We start from the raw sequence: 20,629 nt of genomic DNA, 5'->3' as shown, positions 1-20,629 counted from the left end.
CTGGTAAAGCCTGTCACTTTTAAAATTTTAAATAAGAATAAAGTGACAAGCTCTGCCAGTGGTGCCCGTTTACATGGCAAATGCTCCCTCTGTCTGAAAAGTCATAAACTATTTTAGACCGCTTCCCAGAAAACAACATTATTTCAGGGTTAACTAAAAAAAAAGTCTTTAAAAAAGCTCAATGCTAGGTCTTGATTAAAAAGCGAATGAGAAAACCATAATTATTCAACAGGAGATTCTACTGCAGAATAGCCATGCTTTGTTCATTCATTTAAAAAGGTATATCTCTACAATATGATGAGCAAAACATTCTCTTGAATTTTCTTCATTCAGCTTCTATTTCCCCCCTTTCTTCTAAATATCTGAATTTTCCCCCAACACAATGGAACAGAACTGTGTAATTCAATAAATATTCCAAGTGTACTTGATTCATCACATAGCTATTCCTTAGTTGATTATGACATGTGAGGTTTCTCTAACCTTTCCTCTCTTGGTGGCCTGCTGAGGGTTTCTTTCAGGCCAAGAGGAGGTGGGAGACTGGAATGTACCTAAAGGTAAAATGTACAATATAGAAGTGGGGGAATGTACTGCCTCCCCAATTAAGAAATGAATTCTTCCTGGAAGCCAAGATGGTAAAACTGAGGCTGTTGTACTTCAGACACATCATGAGAAGGCACAACTCATTGGGAAAAAACCAATAATGCTAGGAAAGGTGGAGGAAAGCATAGAGAGAGGAAGGCCACATGCTAGACTCTATTAGGGAGGTCATGTGTGTAAGTTTGTATGACCCAAACAGAACAGTGGAGGACAAGGGAGTCTTGGAGATATCTTATCCATTGGATCACTATGGGTCGAGATTGACTCAAGGGCACTTAACAACAAAAACAAATTTCTCAATTTAGAGTGGGATGCTTGTGGGCTGAATATATGGAAGGTACATATGGTCTAGCAGATGGGCCAGGATAGCATGGGTCCTAACATGGGTCAGTCCCCGGGTTAGTGTGGGGATGGGCAGAGATTTACATGCTCACCCCCCTTCATGCAGTGAACTTGCTACCGCTGTGTGTCCCTTATCTTCTCCATGGTTGCCGCTACTGAGCAGACCCCTGTCACTCCACCTGACATTGAAACAGAGCACGTGGCTGCACCCATGTGGCCAAGCACCCCCTTTTCACCTCAGATGTGGAGTTCTGCTCAGTACTGACAATGGCAGAGGAAGTTAAGAGGTGTGTAGGCTGTTTGGTCTGCTAGAGGTTGCCACAGAGTTTTTATGCTGGGTCATTTTGAGCTGAATTAAGGGCCCTTTGCTCTGGGATTGGAGTGGGATCACTGGATTGGTATCTGGTCTACCCAAGCCCAGCCTGCGGGTATTGGTCTGCATTGTCCAAAAAGGACAACATGCGACTGGGGAGAACACAGACCTTTTGAATCATGCAGATGGCCCCTACAACAAGGGAGGCAGCAGACACTGCAAATAATTTTCCTGAAATCAGCAAGTGACACCCTCCCCAAGTTACCTCCTCCCCTATCTTAAATTTAAGTTCTGAAAGATAAGTTCCAGTGTGGGGGAGAGAAGGAGAAGAATCACTATTTCCTTCCCCAAATATTAAATGACAAGGAAAAGTTTTTGACATGTTCTGAGCAGGAAACTGTTTTGCATGGGGTAGTGAAATGTTTAAATGCATGAACTTCCACCTCCAGCCCAGAACACAGTTTAAATGAGTACTAGGCCATCATGAGGTTTCAGCAACTTGGCGATCAAACTAGATGACCATGTTGATGATATTTATGTCCTTCTTTTCTCCCACCATGGGATTCAAGGCAGCAGTGTTGGACTAGGACACTGAGAGACAAGTGTGCAAATCCTTCCTCAGCCATGGTAATCCTCTGGGTAACCTTGGGCAAGCCACATTCTCTCATCCTCAGAGGATGGCAATGACAATGCCTCTCTAAACAAATCTTGCCATGATAATCCCGTGATAGGGTCCCCTTAGGGTCACCATAAGTCAGAAATGACTTAAAGGCACAAAACAACAACATTAACAAAACATACAAAGACTTTTCAAGGAAGGAAGTCAACTAATGAGCTGGAGTACAGAATGGTACAAGAATAAACATGTTTTCAACATTTAAATACAAGCAATAAATAAGGTAATACAATAATAAATACAATAAATAAATATTCAAAGCTTGGGGGGAATGAAAGTCCTAGTATCCCTCACCCAGCATAGACTGTCCATGCTAGCTGAGGGATTCTGCAGGTTACTGTAAAGAAAATTATATTTCCAAAGTCTTGGCATATGATTGATCTGCTGCCATTGTGATGACATTTCTCTGAAGAGGTTGATATGAATACTTAGCACCAGGTTTGGAAGCATTCTGATTGCAACTGATTCTTCTTCTTCTTATATCTTAGAACAGTGATTACCAAACCTTGGCCATCCAAATGTTTTGGACTTCAGCGCCCAGAATTCCTGACAGTTGGCCAAGCTGACTGGTAGCTTCTGGGAGTTGAAGTCCAAAACACCTGGAAGACCAAAGTTTGGGAACCACTGCCTTAGAACACTGAAACCAAAAAGTCAAACCAAAACTCAACAATTTTATTTTTTCCACAGTGTCTAATAGAGTGGATTAACACAACTCTACAGCATGAACACATTGTGGTGAGAAGCTTAGAACAAGACCTATATGATGGATTGGTCCTTCACTATCTCTTAGGTAAGCCATTCCCCCTTACTGTTGAGAGCCCTGAGTGTGCTGCTGCAGGAGTCATACTACCAGTCTTAAATACATTATGCAAATATTCAGTCTTTCTATCCTTAATGGATTTTTTTTTCTGGGAAGAGAGAAAGACAGTAGCAGTGGTGAGGAAACACAAGGAGGTTACAATTAGAAAATAATAACTAGACTCAGGATAAAATTTGATGGCTGAGCCAGGTGGATTACACATTAAAAGCCCCCTCTGGAAATACCCATGTCCAAGTGGCTCCTATTCCAATGGCTTTTCGCATTTGTACCAATGTCTACTTTTTTTGTAAGTGAACAAGGGACCCACTCACTAGTTCCTTAACTAGATATTATATATTTTTTTTCTCCTGCTTTTCAAGCAGAAATGGTCTCTCAAATTGGCTCATAGCAGTTAAAATTCAATATGCACCTTTGGAGATAGTTACTGTGTATGAAAGAAAATAAGACCTCTAGACCTCCATAGATAACTTGAAAAATCCAGCAAGAGATTGTTGGGTTTTAATAATCTTCTGTATCATTCTCCTCTCTCTCTCTCTCTCTCTCTCATATTCTTAATTCCAGAGAAACTTGGATCCCTCACTTTGGAAGTAGAGAAGCTTGCACTGACAGAAATGAAGCAACGGCTCAAACTTACAGTTATTCTAGAAACTGTGAACAGGTGTTTAAAACTAGAAGAAAGTGAACTGAAATGGAGTGTCGATGGTATGTAGAGATGTCAGACACAAAGTAAATGTACTCATTTACTAGGGATGGACAGGCATGGAAGGCTAGGGATCATGTTAGCCCCCCAAAGTCCTTGGAGGACAGCATCTCTCACTGTAGCCCTACAAAAATCAACATCTAGGAGCCATGGAGGGCATTTTTGCCATGTTCTGGGGGTCCACTGGGCCATTTCAGGCCCAGAAGAGGCCTTTTTTAAAACACCTGGAATGGAGTGTACGTATGTTTTTAACAACAGAAAACAGGAGGGAGATGTGGTGAAAATGCCTCCATTGCCCCCAGAAGGGAACAAAATATATTTTTTTGGGGGAAAATCAACTGAGAGAACAGAGAAGGGGGCAAACTTTGCCCACCATTGCCATGTGCCATTCTCTTTTAGTTTAGGAAATGATGTAAAGGAAAAAGGTCCTCCATCCTAGAATGGAATTGAATAAAGCAAACCACATATACAAAAAGTCTTTGAACAAGAACTAGCATCAACTACAAAGTGCTCAGATCCCTTCTGTAACAATCTGTCCTTCAAAACCCAAATGGGCCACACTGATGCTGTATATACACTAGGCATTTCCAAAATAATGGGGGCATGGTATGATATATACATGGTCTTACTTTTAAAATTCAATATCCAATTGTGTATTAAAACATAACAGTTAAAATATACACATTTATTCCTGTCGGTCTTTCTGGGGTCCTTCCCCACCTACTTTACATACTGCATTAGATGGCAAACCTCTGAGGTACAATTGGTTACGTAAATTGTGATCCCAGAATAGTATCTTTTCCTTGCTCTTTGACATTCTGTGCCTCTGCCCTGGTTATAAGACTCACCTTCTTGAACTTTGGAAATATTCCTCCCTGTTTCTTGAAATTATCATTAGCTAATGAGCATCCTCCACTGAATTCCTTTTTTTATCTGAGCCATTATTATTTCTCTTGAGTTCAGGTGGGCAAACTCTAATCTGAGCTGTCACTGGCTTACTGGTACTGAGGTGGCAGAGAATAACTAGCTAAACAGGACCTGGGGGGAAAGGCTGAGCTGAAGGGTCATAAAAGTGATTTAAGCCAAACTGAAACAAAGCAAAACAAAAAAAAACCCCTCTGCTTAAATGAAGATGATTCATATTTTCTTCTAATGGTTATTGCATAAGGATAAAATACCTGATTGCTATGAAGGGCAAAATGTCAGTGGGCACCTTCTCTTTAATATATATCTAAAAATAAAAGATTATATATATATTGCTTGAGGAAAAAGAGAGTTACAGATGGCATATATTAACACAGAATTTGGGTCTGTGACATAAAATGTTCTGCTCTGGGGTATTTTGTCTACATGGCCCAGTGGACACTTGGTTTATTATTTGAACAGATGACTTGCTGCAGAAGCTGATGTTACTGCATCCTGAGACCAGGAAAGAACTGTCCAGACCACCTCCATTTTGACTTTACTCAGGACATCCTATTAAGACAGATACGCAGCATAAGGGACTGTATGATTTGTATGCCAACCACTTCCAAAGTTTGGAATTTGCTAGCTTTAATGCAGAGGTTTTGCATGCTAACTAGCTTGTACTTTATCAGTATGTTTTCTATGTTGGTTTTAGCCATCTTGAAGAAAGATTTGTTAAGTACGTTGCATCTCCTAGTGGCCATTGCTGAGCACTTTCAACCAGAGCTTGCCTTGCCTCCGAATGTTAAAGTGGAAACAGTCAGTATAGAAGTAAGTTCCTTTCCTTGCTCCCTTTATCACTATGCATAACATCTTTTTAGCCCCTTGAAACCTCCCTATAACTAGATAAATTCATGTTATGATAATGGCCTAGTGGCCATTGCTGAGCACTTTCAACTGGAGCTTGCCTAGCGTCCAAATGTTAAAGTGGAAATAATCAATGTAGAGGTACGTTCCTTTCCTTGCTCCCTCTATCGCTATACATAACATCTTTTTACCCCTTTGGAACCTCCTTATTAGATAAATTCATGTTACGATAACAATATAAAAAGGTCAAAACCTGGACATTTTACTTTTTTGGACCAGTATCCCCACCATGGTTTGGTCAAAGAGACCAGGATTATTTTTGTAAGTTCTCCCCATTCTCTTCTTTGCCCTGCTGTAGGCATAGCAATTTATTTGAAAGGCTGCAAGTGGTACAGGGTAAAGGAAAAAGGCTGTTCAATCTAATCTCATATTCGTTGAACCTGTCAGAGACCACAGAGTGGGACTGGACATCTTGTGATCTTCCAGGAATAATAACATCCAATATTTCTCCTCATGCTGGCTAGACCAGTGGGTGTAGCAGTCCAACTGGTCCATCCCTGCCACAGAGTGGGGTGTTCTCAAGATTGCCAATGGCTGAATGCAACATATTAAATTCAAATCTTGAATTTGGAATTTTTATTTCCAAAAAATCAGTGATATTCAACTTGATGGCATCTCATGATGATGTTGATTTGGGGTTTTATCATACCTTTTAGTTGTTAAACACTATGTTGTACTAAAGAAATAGCTGTTCTAGGAGCCAAACGTTCCAATATCAGTGATTAAATAAACTGAAGAAACTTTCCAATATCAGTCATTAAATGTGAAATAATCTTCCACACTGATTGTTAAATGTTATGAAATGTTAATTGTCAGAAATCAAATAATGAAATCAATTCACTACATCACACTGGCTCCCTTATTTGTGTATATGTGGATTTAACTGACATGTAAAGTATGTCTTTCTATGTGGCAACCCTGAAAGCATGTACATTTTTCAGAATTATGAGGAAGTGTAGTGTTAGGAGAGTTACATCTGTTTTCCATCCTGCCACATCTCCTTTGGAAATGCTTCTGCCACCACTATTGACAGAATATTGACAATATTGACAGAAAACAGAGAACCAGAAATGCTCTGTTTGACATGTTTAGAACTGGCCTAAGAGTTGTTCCTAGTAGTATCTTACTTCTACAGACCAAATCAGTAAGGATTCTTGCCCAGTTACTGCTGTACATTTCACTTCCATTTATTTATCTGTTAATATTTGCTATGTAGCAGTTGAGATCTTCTCATTGCCTTTTACAGTTCTCCATAATTCACCCAAAGCTTGATTTCTATTTCATAGCGCACTTCAAATGGACTGAGGACAGAAAATGCAGTAGAGTTCGTTACCAAGAACAGGTACAAAAGAACATACTTGAACTTTGAAATATTGAACACAGCTAATGATGAAAATAATATTTTCTTATGAATATAGCAATTAACTATAATGTTAATTTTGCATTTAAAAAGAATAGAAATGGATCGTTTTTGGTTATGTGCTTGTGTCAATCACATCCAACTCTTTACTCAGGTGCTTTTGAAAATAAAAGCCAATTCGACAGGTTCTTAATCTGTATTTAATGTTTATGTTAACTGAACTAATGCTTATGGTAATTGAACTGAGCAGCAAGCATGTGCTCAGTTGTGTGTCTGGCATTGCTTAAAACAAACACATGAGCACTTCGTGCACTAAAGTTCACACAGCTCATTCAAACTCATCATGTCAAGCTGATAGTTTGTGCACAAGCACATACTGACCACAGATTATTTACATAACTTTAAAGTATATGATAAAGAAATTGAAATAGTTCAAGATTTTCCATACATTGACTCAAATCATTAATCTGAATGAAGACTGCAGTAAAAAAGTCAGAAGAAGACTATGATGGGCACCTATAAAGAAATTAGATAAGATCCAGGAGTACAGTTGGACATCCTTATCCACTAATTTTTTTTATCCATGGATTCAAGCATCCATGGATTGAAAATATTCAAAAAAAGTATACATTCCAAATAGTAAACCTTAATTTTTCATTTTATATAAGAGACACCATTTTTCTATGTCATTGTATATAACGGGACTTGAGCATCCACAGATTTTGTTATCCACGGGGGATCCTGGACCAAATCCCAGTGGATACCAAGAGGCCACTGTATAAAGATAGATAATTGAATACTAAAGGTAGGATTGTCCATAGCATCGTAGGTCCTGTTTCTGTGTATGCTTGTGAAAGCTGGACAGTGAAGAGAGCTGATAGGAAGAAAATCAATTCATTTGAGATGTGATGCTGGAGAAGAATTCTGTGGATACTATGGACTGCTAAAAAGAAATATAAATGGGTCCTAGACCAGATCAAGCCTGAACTCTTCCCTAGAAACCAGCAAGACAAAAATGAGGCTGTCATGCTGTAGCCATATCATGAGAAGACATGACTCACTAGAAATGACAATAATGTTTACGAAAGAAGTTAGTAGGAAAAGAAGAAGACTACATTCCAGATGAACAGACTCAATTAAAGAAGCCATGGACCTAAGCAGGGTGCTTACTATCTTGGGTTTACTGCATGAATTTGGTGCTCTTCATGGTAGCTATTGCCATGTGGTGAGGTGACTGTGCACACCACAGGGATTGAATGGTTTTCTGAGCCAGACGTTCCAGAAAAGATAATATGGAAAAGCAGGACTGATCTGTGTAATAAGAGTCCCTATCTGGATGGCTCACAATGTGATGAAAAGTGTGGTCACTATAATATGAATGTTAACTAAAAGCTACTGTCATGTATTTGGTTGTTGCTGTGTGCCTTCAAGTCATTTTGACTTATGGCAATCCTAAGGTGACTGAACCTATCATGGCATTTTCTTGGCAAGATTTGTTCAGAGTAGGTTTGCTTATACTTTCTTCTGAGTCAAGAGAAATCTGCAGATTAGCACATGTCATCTTTCTCCATCTCCCAATGGATTCCATGCCATTGCATCTGAATAGGACAAGGAGGGGAGAATTCACACAAGAAATAGGGGAGACAAATACAAGGGGGTGGGAAGTGGACAAGTGGGCTTCCAGCACAGCCTCATTTTAGGAAACATTGGCACTGAATAGATGGGACCTATGGGGTGCTGTGGTGATGTGCGAGGGGCGGTGCTTCCAAACGCAATTTGCCCCTCGCACGCGACGAGGGCATAAAAATGGCGGTGCCCTGTACATACGGGCGCTGCCATTTTAATGTGATGGACGCATAGCGTCCGCATGTCCCGGTGCCTTTGTGACGGGGCAAGTGCTCCATTGGCGTCTTGCGCCGTCATAATGGAACCGCAGAAAGAACCCGCTTTTTGCGGGTTCTTTTTGCTGCACGAGGGAGTTGCGCGGTTATCCGCTGTGGCTCCCTCATGCAGCAAACCAGGGCGGCAGCAGACCATCCTTTTTGGGCAGTCTGTATCCCGCCATTGCTGGGTTTGCAGAAGTATAAATATCTTTGATATTGTATGTAATGTGAATACTGTTGTGTATAATATATCCATATATACTTGTCATCTAAACTTGCTTTTAGTGATATATTTCTGAAGTTACTGGTATCCTGTTTAACTTTGGTCTTGAAGGCAGGGTAACCATAATGAGCTCAGTTTTTATTTGTTTTATTGTAAGAGGTACCTGATTTTAGGAGATAACAGTGTGAAGTTGTTCCAAACATCATCAATTTCTTTTGCCTTTAATTGCTTTGTCATTAGCGATAAATTTTATATACAGTACTAGTAATGGTAGCCAACTAGTTTCTAATACCACAGACTATGCTTATAAAATGTTCATTTGATTGTGAGCCAAGGAATCAGATCATAGCTAACTTCTGGATCTCAGCCTTGCACAAAGCAAATGCCAGAACGCTTAGGTCATCTGTTGCAGCTAGGGTTGCCAGTTCTTACAGCTTGCCCCTGAATCTCCAGTTTTCATGAATCATCTTAAAGGATGCGACAAGGGTGCAGATTCTCCAGTTTTGGTGGGTTTAGCTCCAGGCCAGAAGACAGGGTTCCTGAACTGGCCATCTTAATTTACAGCAAAACATAAGAAAAGGCTGCACTGTATGTAATTTACCTAGGATCAAGCAATACTTAATTCCAAGTAAATGTTTGCATCCTAGAACTAAACTATTTAATGTAACATGACACCCTAAATCTCATTGTTAGTCCTGACTAGAGTAGAGCCACTGAATCAATTGGATTTACCTATGTGTTAACCTTCAAATATTTATTCAATTGGTGTACAATTGGAACCTAACCAACAGGATTCTAGTTGAGATACTGGCCCAAAACACATGGGCCAAATAAACCGTCTCCCACCTGGTTTTGAGGCAGGATGTTTAAATGATGCATGCCTCGAAACTGCACCTAAGACACACTCTGGGGCTAAAAATCGGAGCAAAAAGAAGCTACATTTTTTTTACTTTTCCTGGAAATGAGCACCTTCACCTGTACATATAAATACTTTGACACCAGACCGATTCTAAAGAAGCCATCTATCCTAACCTTAACCCTAATTGTGCATATAAATGCATCGACGCAAAAGCACATTAATAAAGGACGGAGCTGCCGTACCCAAGTGTTGGGAGTGACAATACCCAAAAGTGACAGTGTACCTAAACTAGACAGTCCAAGAGGAGGCATGGGGTGCAGGAGGGTGAAGGGGGCATGATTGGATACTTTGATGCTCTGTATTGGTGGAGGGTTGCAGGTGCAACTATGTTGCTGATCAAAAGGGGGCTGCCATCCAGTGGGATGGCATCTAGGGAGGAGGCAGGAGGTGGTTGCTGGTGGCAGTGTGTTTGTGTGATGGTGTGCAAGGATGGTGAGGACAAGAAAAAATTACCCAGTGACGCAGCTTAATGCTGCGCCATGTGGTCAGGCCATGTGCATCCAAGCCTGCTTGGGAGTGGCTGGTGTGGTTGGTGGGGGTTTGATGCCCTTCTGTTTCACTCCATTGCAGATTGCAGTTAAAACTTGAAAAATGTACTGTTCTCAGAATCCCCCAGCCAAGGTGGTATATTTCCCAAAGTTTGGCTCCAATCTATCAGAAGCTTCCTTTTTTTGGTTGTCAGTAAGTCTTATTTCTCTACCAATCTGTTTTTCTAACTTCTCATTTGTTTTGTTTTACATTTAGGGAACCTGAAGAAAACTCTTCAAGTAAGTTACAGAACTTTGGTCTTGTTTCAGTGTTTCTCCACTCTTCCTCTCCTTTCAACAGATTAGTTCCTTGCAGACAGCTGTGTCTCATGTAGCAAATAGCCATCATTTTTCTTGTATAAAAAGGAGCTTACAGTCTAGATTTTTACATTATAGAATGACTACAGAAGAAAAGGAGGAAAAGGCAAAGATAGCTATTTAAAGAGGGAAGAGAGAAATGCACAGGTCCACAGCTTGCAAAAAATAACTTTTGGGGGTCTGCTAATTTCCAGAGTCCTCCAGACAGTATTCTTTGGCTATATGATGAATGCTTCACTATGTTGTGTGTTGTTACTATGTTGGGGCATGGATTATTAAGACTTGCTTGATAATACGTCATGAAAAATCATTCTCCACAAACATTGATCAGCATTTACCACTTTGCTGCAGAATCTGAAATCTTTGATGAATTATTGAAACATGCTCCTGAGAAACTGGATGCTGTAAAAGAGGTAACACAAACAGCATACTATTTTTAGGACACTTGTATCGTAAATACAAAAAGGATCCCACTGTTTTCATATTTTCTATTCTTGCAGGTACTTTTGAAGTTTGTCAACAAGCATGTTGGAAAATTAGGATTAAACGTAAAAGATATTAACACACAGGTAAAATCCTTTGCCATGTTTATGTAATTAGTCTACTGTTCATAATAGTGCTTTTTGTGTTCATCCTAGCAACTGTTGTTGTGCTTTATTTGTAATTTTATTATGTTTTAATTATTTTATACTGCTTTTAAAATATTGTTTTAATGGGATTATTTTAACTGAGTTTTAAAAGTGTATTGTTTATAGCGGATTCCTTTTGTGAGCTGTGTTGGGTCTCATTCCAGGAGAAAGGTGGCATGTAAACAGACAGACAGATAGACAAACTATATTGGACAAAGCAGCATGGTTGATTTTCACAGATGGGTTGGGACAGTGATTGATCAAAGCCAGTCTGAAGCAGAGAAATCATGATTTTCCTGGACTGTGTAACTTCAGATAGTGAAAGATAATGTGTGTGTACATGTCTTCAAGTTGCCTGTCGAGTTATGAAGATCCTATTAATTTTATAGGTTATTTTAGGCAGGGAATACTCAGAGGTGGTTTTATCAGTTCCTTCATCTGAAATATAGCTTACAGTACCTGGTATTCATTGGTGGTCACCCACCCAAATATTCTCCAGGACTGGTCTTGCTTAGCTTCCAAGATCAGTCAGGTTTTGGTACCTTTAGGGTTTAGGTGTGGGAGATAAAACCCCACTTAAAATTCATAAGGAGCAAAAATATCAAGAAATGTTTTAGTCCAGCACCCTTCATGGTGTACTAGTTCTCATCAGGCTGGAAGTTTGGTTTTATGTAGAGGGACATTCAGTTTCAAAGAACCACTCTATATTTCCAGGTGGCTGAAATACAACAAAATCCAAAACATACACCTTATGTTGTTATGCCAGCCAAAAGGTGTGCAATACATTAGGCCAGCTTTTAAATCTCAGTGGCATCTACATCGGGCAAAGATGTTAAAAATCATATAGGTAAACAAGCAAAACAAGCTTCATTTATATACCACTTCATATCACCTAAGCAGTGTCTAAGTGGTTTACAACTTTGCCCCCAACAATCTGGGTACTCACTTTAGCGACTTCGGAAGGATGCAAGCCTGAGTCGAGCTTGAGCCCTTTTGCTGGTCTTGAACTCACAACCTTGTGGTTTTGAGTGAGTGGCTGCAGTACAGGCATTTAACCACTGCGCCACCAGGGTTCCTTCAAAACAAAAGTGAGGGAGTCCTGGGCCTGCATCTTGTTTGATGTTTGCCTCAGTTTGTGTTTAAGGTGGCCTTGAGGGAAAGTTGATGCAGACAAGATTACAACCATGCCACAAAGGCAGTGAAAGCTAGATAATAAAAACTCCATTTCCTTTAGCAGCAACAAATAACTCTTTTTGAGATGTAGGCTTTCTCTGTATAAGATTACAAGCTCCTTGTAGGCAGAGTACAGAGTACTGTCAAGAAGCCTCTGATTTGTTGATCTAGAGATAAGTTTAGAAATTGTAAAACTATGGTTGCATGATTCAATTAGATCAGCGAAAGCCAATTTACACATTATGCTTTTTTAAGAACATAAGAGAGTCTTGCTGGATCACACAGAGCACAGAGTTGTTAATTAACCACATCCTGTTTCCAACTTTAGCCATCTTTACTTCCAAGAAGCCATAAATAATGTTAAATATGGAGAAAAAATAGATATGAAACAGAGTAATGTGTTTGGAAACATATTTATTATGCATTCATGCTCATTAGAATTGGGTGAATTTCAGGATCCTGTCAAATGTACAGCTGGTGGCAAATTCAGATTTGACTGCACATAACATTTGGAGGGGCCTTGCCACCTATGCATTGCCAGGTCCTGCTGTTCTCTTGAACATATGATGTTATCCTGGAGGAAGATGAAACCAACATAGAAGTCTCTCATTGCTACTTTTACAAGGTTTCTGGATTTTCTAGATACATTTTCATCCTTGGTCTGAGAGCAACAGCAGCTTGAGGTAAGCCTCATCTGCAAGCTGAATTCTGCCAAAATTATAAGCAATTTTATAATTTAGGGCAGCATTTCCAGACTTGAGGACATGGGTGGATAACAAAACTGGGAACTAACCTGCTTTGTTAACTCAGGTGTTGTACAAACAGCCCATTCAGGGGTGGCTCTGTGCCACCCCTGGAGGCACTGGATTGGGGACACAGCAGTCACATGCCATGCCCCAACCTGGTGCAAATAGAAGCTGCGAAACGTAGCTCCTATTTGCGCCCTAGAAGGGGCACCATAAAGGCCACAGTATGACCTTATGACACCCCTTGTGCCCAGTGTCGTTTGGATGCTGCACATGATGGACATCGTCATGGTGTGTGCCATCTGGATGGGTGCATACCAAGATGATGTCCAGGGTATGTGGTAGGGTTTGGGAGCATGTGAACATTCCTAGTTCACGGTCAGGCCGGCACAAAGTGCCAGTCTGTACCATCCCATTGTCTGTATCCAAAGTCAAGCAGCATTTTATGAGGTCTAAACAAATTAGATTGTAAAGGAATGTGATTGTGTACAGGCTGACTCTTGTCTGATCCCTCAGCTCTACGATCATATTCTAATATTAACTGGTATAGTGAGGAACCCACTATTTGGAGCATGCAAGTTTTTTGTTGTTATATTTTTCAAGGTGGCTGTGACTTGCAGCAACACTGTTATAGGGTTTTCTTGGCAAGGTTTATTCATGGGAGGTTTGCCATTGCCTTCCTCTGAGGCTGGGAGAGTGTGATTTGCTCAAGGTCACCTGGTGGGTTTCCATGGTTGAGTGGGTAATTCAAACCTTAGTCCTACTCTCGCACTCAAACCACTATATCACACTGGCTCCCCTTGAGATTTACACTATCCCAGTAATCTGTTTATTTATTTGAAGTATGTCTGTTTCCAAGGGTTTGGAATTAGATGAAATTATGACATTGCAGTGAAATAAATAAATAATATATGAAGTGAGAACTTTGGTCTAGATCCAATACTATGTTGGCACTGGATGGAACTTTCATTACATATCCTCTGCATTTTCTTGGTGCCACCCCAAAACTGCCTCTTGAGAGTTTCCTCAGTCCTCCAGGGCAGGTTGAATGTGGGGCTGCAATGAGAAGGGGAATTTGGTCCTCTTCTGCTTTTCATGATGGAAGCAGTTTCATTTCTTGTTTTAGGCTCTCAGTGCCACACTTCCTTTTGAGGCCTCATAACGTAGAGATGGTTACTATTCTTGTGACTGCCACAACTAGCACAATTCTTTCATCTATATGACATCAAACAGAATGAGCTTGTGCTACAGGTAAACTAATTCAGTAGCAAGATGGTAACAGACATGGGCATTAGGTGCTTGGGTTAATAATAATAATATTTTATTTATATCCTGCCTACTCTGACTAGGACTGAGGTGGCTTACAGTAAAACAATCCAATACACATTTTAGGATAGGTGTTATATGGTCACTCCTAGTTTTTCCAGTGACCAACCTGGCTGCCATATTCTGAACTAACTGAAATTTCCAGACTAAGCACAAGGGTAGCCCCATGTAAAGCACATTGCAGAAGTCGAATCATGAGGTTACCAGTGCATGTACCACAGTTTCCATGTCCCCTGTTTCCAGGAATATATCATTAGAACAAGGCTTATTGTAGTATTGTAGCATCCAAAAAGGCTTAAGATTACTCTTTTTTCAGGTTTGTGTACAAAGAAGCTACATATATTGGACAAAATGGTGTCTGGATTATGCCCAGCAGATGAATACTTCCAGTCATGGAAGTCTTGAAATTAATGGAACTCAGTTGGGATCAAGTCTCTATACACAACTATCATGATCTTTATTGTCTCTTTCAGTTTGCAGATGGAGTTATTTTACTTTTACTAATTGGGCAGCTCCAGGGCTATTTTCTGAATCTGGGAGAGTTCTTCCTGAATCCTAGTTCTTCTTCAGAAATGGTATGTTGTTCTTTGTGCACTCAATTGTGGCTTTAGGGCTTCATGTTAGCTCGTAATCAAGAAATTTCCCCATACTACCTGTAAACATCTTGTGTGTCCTACCCAAAAAGACAATATCAAGGTTATAAACTAGCTATGACTTGGGTCACATAGTGGAGGTGTGCAGGACACATGTGGGGTAGAAGCAGTGAGCTCACAGGAAAATGATATTCAGAAAATATACACAGTAATAATTAGTACATTCATAGTTACATTCATGCTTCCTGCATTTCTTTTCCACTGTGATCTCAACATTTTCACCTCAGCTATATGTAATCTGTAATATCTGTTTAACTAGAATCCAATGCACGAAACAATATGTCATAATAATTTTCACAGCCACAATAGTGTGGTTTGCTGTGACATACTAACATGCTATGACATACTAACCCTTCCAGATTTTGTTTTTTTTCTAATATTTCTGTTTTATTTTAAGAGCAGAGGACAGATGGCATGTAGAATCATAGAGTTGGAAGAGACCACAAGGGCCATCCAGTCCTACCCCCTGCCATGCAGGAATTCTCAAATGTCCTGTATTATCTTCTGGTTCCTTCCAGACAGGTGGTTTTATGGGGTATTTAACATTACAATTCCAATAACGGGTTACTGTAGAGACAGGCAATAGGAAGAAGAAAGCCCTGCATAGAGAAGAAAAGATGAAACAAAACACTGTTCTGTTACATGGAACTCCCACTCCCTTTTCCTAAGCCTTGCTGGGAATCTTCATATATACAAAGCATATTTACTTAAAACAGGATGGAGAAGCTTTGACCCACCAGCTTTTTTTTTTTGATTCCCCAAAACCAAGATAGCAGGGTCAGTTGGAAGGGTTTATGGAAGTTGAAGTCCAAAACATCTGAAGGACCATTGTTCCTTTAGAAGGAAGCTCTGCTCTATGGTCAAAAAGCCTTATTCACATGGGATTATTGTGTGATCCACCCACAGCAAAGGAGGGAAACTAAGGAAAAAAGTTCATTTGAATGACACTTCTCTTGACTTGGCTGTAAAAACTTCCCCTGTTCCTTTTATCTCATCAGTTGTTCTGGCTAGAAACAATAAGGTGGGACTCTGACCCAGCAGTATTTCTCCTAGTTCCATCTTGCTGGTTGCAGTTCTATCTCCTCCATCCGTAGTCCCAAGCCCAATAGAAACAACATTTCTATTAACTGTCTGGTCGACAGATCAGAGAAGTTCACTTCAGTATTTGTCTGTTAGTGGTGATTAGAGGTAGGCAAAATGCATAGGTGGAGATGGGGCAGGACCAGGTAGTGTGGATAGGTGTGCATGCATCCTCTGAGGACTTTACCTTTCCACAGAGTGGGGTGAAAGCCCTGGGTTGCTTCCCATAGATTCATGTTGAGCAGCACCTCTTTGTTCAGTAAATGGAATGCTTGTTGTCATCTGAATTAATTCTGTATTAATTTTTTATGGACATCATGTGGCCCACATGTGGCCTTAAGGCAATTATAGGCCCATGAAGACCCCCTACCCCAATAACTGAAGGACATTTTTCTTTGTTTTTGCTAAAAATGCCTCTCTACCATCTCAGGTGTGGCCCTCTAGGGTCCTGTAGGGGGTCCAATCTGCCTCCTCCAAACCTTGGCAGTCATTCACCTGTGCTTTATTCCCTGATCATTGTTAGTGCCTGTTTACTAGTGATGTATTCAAGTCTTTTACTCCAAATCTCAAGTCAAGTCTCAAGTCTGGAAGGCAATCATAACAGAAAAATGGAGGTGAGGCATAGAGGAATAGAAAACATGTTAGGCAATGGGCTTGAGATGGTGGTTGAGGTCCGCTCAGCAACCTGTCCTTGCTGTACATCAGAGAATCCTTCTAAAGCTTCTCAAAAGCTTTAGAAGGATCTTTCCACCTCCAGTCCATTGCCTAACACATTTGCTTTTCCACTCTGAGAAACATGCTCCATTCTCTGGAGGTGGCTCTTGCCTGCTGCTCAAATTGAATGACAGCAGCACGTTGCTAAAAATATACAAGTCACAAGTCAACTCAAGTCAGTATGTCATTTATTGCCGATTCACATCCAAGTTGAGTTATTGAATCATCTTGAGTCTGACTTGAGTCCGAGGCAGTCGACTCAAGCCTGAATCCCTGGAATTTACTCTCTCTCACTAAAACTAGGTTCACCCTTTTTGTTGTTCTTTCTTTAGATCCATAATGTTAATCTTGCAGTAGAGTTGCTGATGGACGATGGCCTTCTAGACACTCCCATCAACCCTGAAGGTCAGTTGTTGTAGGTGAAACACCATGTAGCAGGCCATGGCTGGGTACTTTGTGTCTTGTGAGAATAGGCTGCCCTAAGATGGTTCTTCTCCCTTTCTTCTTTGTTTCTATATCTTCTCTAATAAGGTTAATATGGTTTTTAAAAGAAATGGCACAATTGTCAGCAGTGGTTGGGTTTCTACATTGGAACATGCAGCTAGGGACATATATTCCGCTGAAAGCCTGCCTTTTAAGCCATACAAGGCTATTTCGAGGTTGCTGGAGAGCAGGGGTTTGAATGATGATGTTTCCAGCCCTCTTCCTGTAGCTGCAGTTGACTGTCACAATATGCCCAGTTACAAGAAGCGAAAAGATGTGCCAATGCTTATCCCTCACTCTCTGGCAACTCAGAAATAGCTGTGTTGTGCAGGAGGCAAACAGCTTAAAATATAAATTTTGGAGTGGGACTTTTGGTGGCATAACAACCATAAAAGTGAATTGTAGTGTAGTTAAGTCATACATATGACATTGCAATTGCTGAACTGGTTGCTAGTCAATCTATTTTCATTTGTTGACCAGAATACTGGATAGTGGAGAGAAGTTCATTTTATCTCTCCCTAAAATTGCAATCCTGTACACTCTTCACTGGGACTAGGAATTAGTTAGTGCAGGCTCAATCCACACTGCAGAAATAAAGCAGTTTGACACCACTTTAACTGCCATGGCCCCATTCAATTGAATTCTTGTATTTGTAGTTTGTTGTAGCACCAGAGTTCTCTGTCAGAGAAGACTAAATGTCTCACAAAACTACAATTCCCAGAATTCCCTAGCACTGAGCCATGGTTGTTAAAGTGGTGGCAAACTGGATTATTTCTGCAGTGTGGAGGTAATCCAATTTGACTTACTTTTGAGGAGATATGTAGATAACTGTGCTCCAAACAGATTTAGTGGCTTTGTTCCTTTAAATAGAAGCTGAAAAATATACTGGAGGAACTTTTAACAAAATCATGATTTATTATGTCATCATTTATTTGACATTATGTCTCAGAAATTCATTTTATGTATTGTATAATCTCTAGTGTGTTTTCACTTCATGCTTCCTGAATTTTTTCATTCCATAGCACCTTGATGGCAATTGCCTCTGTTCCCAAACACTAGTTTTAGGATAATTGGTTTGGCTTCCTCTTTTTCAAACTGGGAATACCAGTTAAATGCTTTTAAACAGCCTTTCCTCTTGAACCTAGCAGGCGTCTAATTTATCTGCTTTACTTTTGTGTCCCTTATGTCTTCATAGATGTGGTGAACCAAGATGTGAATGCCACATTGCTGCTCTTATACTGCCTATTTTCCAAATTCAAGACCAAAGGGAAATGAAGAACAAAAATTGGAAGGCTGAACTCAGACTCACTTTTGTTAGTGAATAGCCTGATTTTAAATGTCAGTGACTGGTTGATACTTGGCACCTATCTCTGCCTGATATCTGTACTTGCACCTATGCACCTAGATGTAGACATTTTTCAGTTGATGTGTTTCAGAGTTAGAAGATGAAACTTGGTGAACACTGAGACTAACCAATAATTCTGAAGCTTTTAAGAGGGCTAGCAGGCAATGTCAAAATAACTTGTTCTGTGAACTTTGAACCATGTGATACTCCTCTTTTACCTCTGAGTGAGGCCACATTGTAACTATAAAAGTAAAAGTTACTGTTATGCTGTACAAAAGAAGCTATTTCTTATTAAGTTACAGTTGCAATGTAATTTTGTTGCACTGTTGTTACAAGGGAAATGAATTAATTAGAAGCAAATAGTCATTTGTAACTGTTTGATTTCAAACTCTGCAAACTACTAACTTGTGCAGCAAATATTTTGTTGTGAAGTTGAAGGCTTTCATGGCTGGCATCCATAGGTTTTTTTTTTTTTTGTGGGTTTTTTGGGCTATGTGACCATGTTCTAGAAGAGTTTATTCCTGATGTTTTGCCAGCATCTGTGGCTGGCATCTCCATCTGAAGATGCCAGCCACAGATGCTGGTGAAATGACAGGAATAAACTCTTCTAGAATATGGTCATATAACCTGAAAAACGAACAAAAAATATTTTGTTATTTTAAAAAACGCAAAGGATTGACAAATATAGAACAAGTATATTGTTGATCATCTCCCTTCCTTTTCTGAATGCTTTTCTTATATGTACTCAAGTGGTACGAATATTTGTGTGATGAACTAAGACAACTGTAAAAAGAAAAGAAAAGAAAAAAAGAAAAGAAAAGGGTTCTTGTTTTTGAAGAAATTTGGCTTCCTTTAGTCTGCATTTGACCTTTAATCAGATTCACTGTCTGGGTATTAATGGAAAATCTAGGAAGTCGAAGCCTTTTTGATTGCTGACATTTAGAGTTGAGGATTTGTTATGTCTGGAGCTTGATCAGACAGTTGAAAAGAGCTGCTTAGATGGCAGCATTGATTAGGAAGAATCCAAAAACAGGAACCATACAAAAACAGGACAAAAAACATTGAACATAATAGTATCATTTAGCTTTACTACCAATCATTTCTCAGTTTCAGGTTTGGCTTGAAAACAATCATTTCAGTGAGCCGTCTCTTCCTCCTGCAAAAAATGTCTAGATTGTCTGGAAGTGAAACCTTTAAAAACAAGTCTGAGGCCATTGTTTCTGTGGATTTTATTATTGCTTCTTTCATTTCTCTGGATTAGTTATAACCTATTATTGCAGTGAATTAGAGAGGCATAATGATACTCTGTAGTCATTTGCCCCACCAAAAGAGGTGAAGGAGGTGGGTATAAGAAAGATCTTTTGAATTCTCATGGAATGCCGTCCCCAGAAAAATGTGTCTGATGGACCTACATTGTGGTGTTAACAGCGCCATGTGAAGAATTTTAATGTATTTTGCAATTGATGTTACATTGGTTTTATATGTGGCATTTTTTTAAAGTCCTTGCTGGTGCTTGTTGGTATAATTGTTCACTATTTTGCATTGTATGTGGTTTCAACTTACCTGTACACCACCAAGAGATCTCCATTTACTGGGTCTAGAAGTGTCATACATACATACATTGTTGTTGTGTGCAATCAAGTCATTTCTGACTTATAGTGACCCTAAGGTGACTCTATCATAGTGTATTCTGGGGCTGAGAGTGTGTGACTTGCTCAAGGCCACTCAGTGAGTTACCATCTCCAGATTCATTCATTCATTCATTCATTCATTCATTCATTCATTCAACCTTTATTAGGCATACAACAATATACATTGATAATAAAACTTCAGGATCATTATTATAAAATTTAAGCCACAATCTTCTAGTATCTCCAGAGTCAGCAGTCCAATGCTCAAACCACTATACCATGCTGGCTCTCCATATATATGTACAATAATAAAAGAATACATTCAGGTTTGGCAGCTG

The 20,629-nt window shown here is 39.8% G+C and overlaps 1 protein-coding gene across 1 annotated transcript in view; it reads left to right on the top strand.

The window, feature by feature from the left end:
* PARVG (parvin gamma) overlaps positions 1-19,153 on the top strand; it is a 45,707-nt gene extending 26,554 nt beyond the window's left edge. The window contains exons 5-14 of the mRNA XM_089526921.1: positions 2,616-2,718; positions 3,310-3,450; positions 5,070-5,185; positions 6,568-6,623; positions 10,411-10,433; positions 10,863-10,924; positions 11,012-11,080; positions 14,859-14,960; positions 17,165-17,237; positions 18,511-19,153. Coding sequence (XP_089383047.1) covers positions 2,616-2,718; positions 3,310-3,450; positions 5,070-5,185; positions 6,568-6,623; positions 10,411-10,433; positions 10,863-10,924; positions 11,012-11,080; positions 14,859-14,960; positions 17,165-17,237; positions 18,511-18,590 — 825 coding nt within the window. The 3' untranslated portion in view covers positions 18,591-19,153. The remainder of the gene's footprint in view (positions 1-2,615; positions 2,719-3,309; positions 3,451-5,069; positions 5,186-6,567; positions 6,624-10,410; positions 10,434-10,862; positions 10,925-11,011; positions 11,081-14,858; positions 14,961-17,164; positions 17,238-18,510) is intronic.
* The last annotated feature ends 1,476 nt before the right edge of the window (positions 19,154-20,629 follow it).

Source organism: Sceloporus occidentalis, unplaced genomic scaffold, assembly GCF_023333645.1.
Source record: "Sceloporus occidentalis isolate IW3139 unplaced genomic scaffold, rSceOcc1.0.p SCAF_5, whole genome shotgun sequence".
NCBI classification, from domain to species: Eukaryota; Metazoa; Chordata; class Lepidosauria; order Squamata; family Phrynosomatidae; genus Sceloporus; species Sceloporus occidentalis.
This window is presented reverse-complemented; position numbering and strand designations above follow the sequence as displayed.